The 7061-nt window shown below is 38.5% G+C and overlaps 1 protein-coding gene across 1 annotated transcript; it reads right to left on the bottom strand.

Moving 5' to 3' along the window:
• Positions 1–551: 551 nt before the first annotated feature.
• On the bottom strand, positions 552–1502 carry LOC129405856 (olfactory receptor 2T29-like). The gene has a single exon (XM_055143537.1). It carries the CDS (start codon positions 1500–1502, stop codon positions 552–554), a length of 951 nt encoding a protein of 316 aa, XP_054999512.1.
• Between the last annotated feature and the right edge of the window lie 5559 nt (positions 1503–7061).

The following is a 7061-nucleotide window of genomic DNA, read 5'->3' as shown; positions in this document are numbered from 1 at the left end:
CAAAGAGGGGACTTTCCTGGCTTTGCTGTGTAGCTTTTATAATCAGTATCTTGAACTGCCCTTTCAGTCAGGATCTCCAAGAGTGTCTTATTTATAGATAAAACTGGGAAGGCTTTCACTATAGTATATTGAAGTTCTCTTCAAAATATGCGGGCAAACGGACTTTCCAAGAAATGCACTTTGCTCAAGAAAATAATAAAAATGAGCTGGTGCTTCTCTGCATACCAAGTCTATGTTATTCCCTGACCCACACTATATTGCAAGTCTCCAGCTCCATTGCTCAACAGATTTCAGTGCAAAACAAAAGCAATCTGACATATATAGCTTCCCATATGTTCCCATGTGCACTACCAGAGGTTTTTCGAATGCAAATGTAGGATTGAATTCTGAGAAGTAAGTGGTGTGGCCCCAAAACAAATGTAGATCTGAACAGAATGTGGGATGATGACTGATTATAAGATAATCAGGGGTATAATGTATAATAAGATATACAACTCTGATGTGTAATAGAAGAAACACATTACTTAGTAATAAAATACCATATTTTAACTTCAGTGCATAAGAACTCCCCCATTCACCATTTTTGTGAGAGCTGCTGTTACATCTTTGTTCCGAAAACTATATATGAATGGGTTTAGAACAGGTGTCAGTATAGTGTAAAAAACAGAGACCACCATGTCCTTCTCAGGTGTGTGATAGGATTTGGGAAGCATGTATGTGTACACAGCAGCGCCATAGAAAATAGTAACCACAATCATATGAGAGGCACAAGTGACAAAGGCCTTCTTCTGGCCTTCTGCTGAGTTCATCCTGTAGATGGTGAGAAGGATTAAGTAATAAGAGCTTGAGATCGCTGTTACAGGTATAAGAAGCATGAGGACACAGCATATATACATAAGGGTCTCAAGGAGGGTTGTGTCTGAACAAGAAAGCTTCGTTAGAGCAGGGACCTCACAGAAGAAATGTTGGATCTTCCGGGATCTGCAGAATGGGAATGTCATGGTGACAGGTGTGAGCAAGAACCCATCCACCAATCCCAGAAGCCAGCAGGCAGACACTAAAAGAAAGCACATTTTATGGCTCATGAGAATAGAATAATGGAGTGGATGGCAGATGGCCACATAACGATCGTAAGCCATGGCTGCAAGAAGGAAAAATTCTGAACCTCCTAGTGTCGCATAGAAGAACATTTGAATCCCACATTCAGGAGGTGAAATTGTGTTTACACCTATGACTTGGTTTATAAGCATCTTGGGCACCGTGACTGAAATATACATGACATCCATGAAAGACAACTGGCTAATGAAAAAGTACATTGGAGTATGGAGATTGGTATCCCAGTGTATCAGAAGGATCAGAATGCTGTTTCCAGACAAGGCCAGCAGGAAAACCACAAAAATGACGGCACAAAGAAGAGCAGGGTGATTTGATTGAGAGAAGAATCCCAATAGGATAAAATCTGCCCATCCAGTGTGGTTTGATCCCCAGCTTGTATTGTCCATGAGTGTTGATCTATAATTCAATGAGAACTTTGAGTTAGTATCTAACTTAAAAATGTGAGAACTCAAAATGTTTATCAGCATGCATTAATTTTCTTCAGTGAGAATTTTCTTTATGTAGATGAAGGCCAATATACTTTTTATTAGCAAATAAAAATAACCATGGGACTATTAATTGGAATCTATAAGTTACTTTAAATTGACTAGTAAATAAGAAAGAAAATTATAGACCAATATCTCTGATGAACACCGATGCAAAGATCCTCAACAAAATATTAGCAAATAGGATCCAAGAACTCATCAAAAAGATCATATATTATGACCAAGTGGGATTCATCCCTGGGATGCAAGGATGGTTTAACATTCGGAAATCAATCAACATAATCCATCATATCAACAAAAGTAAAAAAAAAACATATGATCATATCAATAGATGCAGAGAAAGCATTTCACAAGATCCAACATCCGTTCATGATGAAAACCCTCACCAAAAATGGGTTTGGAGGAACTCTCCTCAAGATAGTCGAAGCCATCTATCACAAGCCTACGGCAAGCATTATCCTCAACGGGGAAGAACTAAGGGCCTTTCCTCTAAGATCAGGCACAAGACAACGATGCCCACTCTCACCACTTCTCTTCAATATAGTACTGGAAGTACTTGTGATAGCTATTAGAGAAGAAAAGGAGATAAGGGCATCCAGATAGGAAAGGAAGAAATCAAACTCTCACTATTTGCAGATGATATGATACTTTATCTAGAGAAGCCTAAGGCCTCTACTAAGAAATTCTTAGAAACAATAGACTTATACAGTAAAGTTGCAGGCTACAAAATCAATACTCAAAAATCCTTGGCCTTCATATATGCAAACAATGAGGCAGAGGAAAGGGACATGAAAAAAGCAATCCCATTCACAATCGTGCCCCAGAAAATAAAGTATCTCAGAATCAGCTTAACCAAGGAAGTAAAAGACCTCTACAAAGAAAACTATAAAACGCTACTCCATGAAATAAAAGAGGACATGAGGAAATGGAAACATATACCCTGCTCGTGGATAGGGAGAATCAATATTGTCAAAATGGCAATACTCCCCAAAGCATTATACAGATTCAATGAGATCCCTATAAGGATACCTATGACATTCTTCAAAGAAAAGAATCAAGCAATCCTAAAATTCATATGGAACAACAAACGCCCATGGATAGCTAAAACAATTCTTGGGAAAAAGAAGATGGGAGGCATCACCCTCCCCAACCTCATACTCTACTACAAAGCAGTAACAATTAAAACAGTATAGTACTGGAACAAAGGCAGACCCGCAGACCAACGGAACAAGGTGGAATATCCCTACACATGACCTCAAGTGTATGATCATCTAATCTTTGATAAGGGAGCAAGAGATGTGAAGTGGAGCAAGGAAAGCCTCTTTAACAAACGGTGCTGGCACAACTGGACAACCACATGCAAAAAATGGACTTAGACCTTGACCTGACACCATGCACAAAAGTCAGATCAAAATGGATTAAAGACCTCAACATCAGACCACAAACCATAAGGTTTATTAAAAACAAGGTCGGCAAAACCTTCCAGATATTGAAGAAAAAGGTATCTTCAAAGATGACATGCAACTGGCCAACCAAGTGGAAACAGAGATCAACAAATGGGACTACATTAAACTAAAAATCTTCTGCACCGCCAAAAATACAGTGACCAGAATACAAAGACTATCTACAGAATGGTAAAGTATATTTACACAATACCCATCAGATAAGGGGTTGATATCAAGGGTATATAAAGCACTGGTTGAACTCTACAAGAAGAAAACATCCAACCCCATCAGAAAATGGGGCGAAGAAATGAACAGAAACTTTACCAAGGAAGAGATACGAATGGCCAAAAGGCACATGAAAAAGTGCTCTACATCACTAATCATCAGAGAGATGCAGATCAAAACAGCCATGAGATACCACCTCACACCACAGAGACTAGCACACAACCAAAAGAACAAAAGCAACCACTGTTGGAGAGGATGTGGGGAGAAAGGGACCCTTCAACACTGCTGGTGGGAATGCCGACTGGTTCAGCCCTTTTGGAAAACAATATGGATGATTCTCAAAAAACTAGAAATTGAGCTCCTATTTGACCCAGCAATACCACTACTGGGAATATATCCCAAAGAACCAAAAAAGTATAGTAGAAATGACATCTGCACTTATATGTTCATCGCAGCACTGTTTACAATAGCCAGAATCTGGAAAAAACCCGAGTTCCCTAGAACAGATGACTGGTTGAAGAAATTTTGGAACATCTATACAATGGAATACTATGCAGCTGTTAGAAAAAATGAGGTCATGAAGTTTGCATATAAGTGGATCAGCATGGAAAGTATCATGCTAAGTGAAATGAGTCAGAAAGAGAGAGACAGACATAGAAAGATTGCAATCATCTGTGGAATATAGAATAACTTGGTAGGAGACTAACACCCAAGAGTAGTAGAAATAAGTACCAGGAGGTTGACTCCATGGTTTGGAGGCTGGCCTCACATTCTGGGGAGAGGGCAACTCAGAGAAGGGATCACCAAGTACAATGTGGTCAGAGGCCATGCGGGGGAAGGGTGATGCGGGCTGAATGTGGGCTAGAGACTGAACACAGTGGCCACTCAACACCTTTATTGCAAACCACAACAGCTAATTAGAGAGAGAGAACAGAAGGGAATACCCTGCCACAGTGGCAGGGTGGGGTGGGGGGAGATGGGATTGGGGAGGGTGGGAGGGATGCTGGGTTTACTGGTGGTAGAGAATGGGCACTGGTGAAGGGATGGTGTCTCGACCTTTGTACGGGGGAAACATGAGCACAAAACTGTATAAATCTGTAACTGTACCCTCAAGTGATTCACTAATTAAAAATAAATAAATTAAAAGAAAACCAAATTGACTAGTAAAGTAAGAAATCATAATGCTAAGTCAAAAAAATTTCAGTTTCTGGGTCAGAGTGATAGCGCAATGGGTAGGGTACTTGCCTTGAACAGGGCTGACCCCAGTTTAAACTTGCATCCCAGTGGTCCCCTTTGCATTGCCAGACAGTTCCTGAGTGGAGCCGGGAGTAACCCCTGAACACTGCTCAGTGTGGCCCAAAAACAAAAAAAATTTTCAACTTCAATGATAGTTGGAAATGATCAGTCTAGACAAGGTGTGGTTGCTGAAAGGAGGTCAACTGATATCGCATGGTACTCTTTCAGTAACACTATTGCAAATCATAGTGCCTTTAAAAGGAAACCAGAAAATCAAGAGAACAATGTCTGCTATAGAGGCAGGCTCCCTATGGGTAATGAAGGAAAACTGAGGACATTAGTGGTTGGAAATATGCACTGGCAAAGGGAACATTGGAACATTGTATAATTGAAGTTCAATCCTGAACAATTTTGTAACTGTGTATCTCCTACAATAGGTTCTATGCAAAAATAAAAATTAAAAAATTATTAGTCTTTGGTAATATTGATGCATTCAAGATAAGCTGAAATTTTGCTATATATGGAATTTTAGCAAAAATATGGAAACAATAACAGAAAAAATATTTATTAAAGACAGAGACATGTTATATAACCTATAGTTCAATAAATCTGTTGTTCAGCATTTGAAGAAAATGAGATGGTTAAATAGTTGGAGATGTATTTCACAGGAAGAAAATTATTTCCAAATGTTGAGTTAGCGCACTGGGTCTTCAGATTGTTTGAAGAAGTCACAGTAGCAGAAGTATCGGGGCGGGGAATCTTAAAGCACTTTGGTAATGATGAGGTGCAGCTACTTTTTACCCGAAAGTATTGATATTAATTATATTGAAACCATTTTACCCAAAATCAATATAACATTAATAGTAAATAATTTAAATTTACATATAATTTGAAAGAGCCTCTAATATGGCACCATTTGGAAGGACGAGTAAGGAGAGGCTGCTAAAATCTCAGGGCTGGGACAAATGGAGACGTTACTGGCACCCGCTCGAGCAAATCAATGAACACGGGATGATAGTGATAGATATAATTTGAACAATTTTCATGTAAAGTACTTGAGATCCCTTTTCCTTCACAGGCATATTATGCTCTGAAATACATGGGGGTAAATGGAACATACTGAAAGGTAGACCAGGATCCTAACATTAAAACTTACCTAAGAGTGGACTGAAGTTTTGAGCTCAGCTTTGCTTCTAGGCACCGTTCCTCTGTCCACTTTACAAAAAATATTGAGAGTAAGAATAATATTTTATTGAGATATGGTAAGGTTCAAAAGAGGTAAATTATTGAAGGTGTTTAGAACATTGAAAATTATTATTTAAAAATGTGTGCAAGAAATGATTGGTACTATCCTTTGTTGTTATTGTTGTTGTCTCTAAGGGTCACACTGACCAGTGTCCTTGGGTTATTCCTGGCTCTGCACTCAAGAATTATTCATGGCAGTGCTCAGGGGACCTACCGGATGCCAGGGATCAAGCCTGGGTTGGCAGTAAGCAAGGGAAATGCCCTAGCTGCTGTTAGAAGGCCCTGCTGTCATTGTCTAATGATATTAGATAGACTTAAGTTGTCAGGTTTGTATGGAAGAAGTCTATATACGATAAGCTTCTATATTTAAAAAATTTAATGTTTAATTGTATCACAGTGAAGTACATAGTTAAAAAGTTATCATAATTGGGTTTCAGTCATGTAATATTCCAACACCCATCTCTTTGCCTGTGTCCTTTCCCACAACTAATGTTCCCAGTTTTCTCTTGCACCCTTGACTTAATATAGAAGCATATATATTAAGAACTACATGCATCGTCTAGTACATATACTGCAATTGGATAAATATCTATATAAATATATCAGGTACTATATAAAACATATATATATCAGTTGCTATATTAAAAACAGATTTTTAAAAATGTGTGTGCCAGTGTCTTCGTGTTCCTTATATAAAATCCTGTTTTGTCTCTCAAGTACAAGTTTTTACAACTTCTCCTTCTTCCCCGATTTCCCACATGCTATGTTTTAATAGAGAAAAGATGTAGAATGTAACTGCCTTTGAAAAGACAAGAATTTACTTTGTGCATGCTTTTCATATTCGCTACACTATTCCTTGTGGCAATCAATTTTTATGGAAAATATAAGCAGAGAGCAAAACTCAGCGGCAAGGAGTCTTGATAACTCACTCAGCTCATTGTTCTTTCCTTTTTGTTGCTCACAATTTTCATATGTGTTAAATACTGAAGACAGATTATAGTCCAGTTAAATTGGTTACTTTAAGGAGACCCACAGTCAGTCTTTTCTGACCATTTCATATAAATATGATTCAGTGTATAATTTTAAATGCCGACAAAATTAAAAAATAAAGATCAGTAGAAGCAATATATACATATGGTCATTATTTAATTTTTTTAAATTTTTTTTTCACTCCCTGCACCTGGTGATGCTCTGGAGCTACTCACAGCTCTGTTTCCAGTGCTCAGGGCACCATGTGATGTTGGAGACTGAACTCAGATTTCCAGCAGACAGTCCATCACTCAGTGCTTTGAGCCAGCTCTCTGGCTCC

The sequence above is a fragment of the Sorex araneus genome, chromosome 6 (genome assembly GCF_027595985.1).
Source record: "Sorex araneus isolate mSorAra2 chromosome 6, mSorAra2.pri, whole genome shotgun sequence".
Lineage (NCBI taxonomy): Eukaryota > Metazoa > Chordata > Mammalia > Eulipotyphla > Soricidae > Sorex > Sorex araneus.
This window is presented reverse-complemented; position numbering and strand designations above follow the sequence as displayed.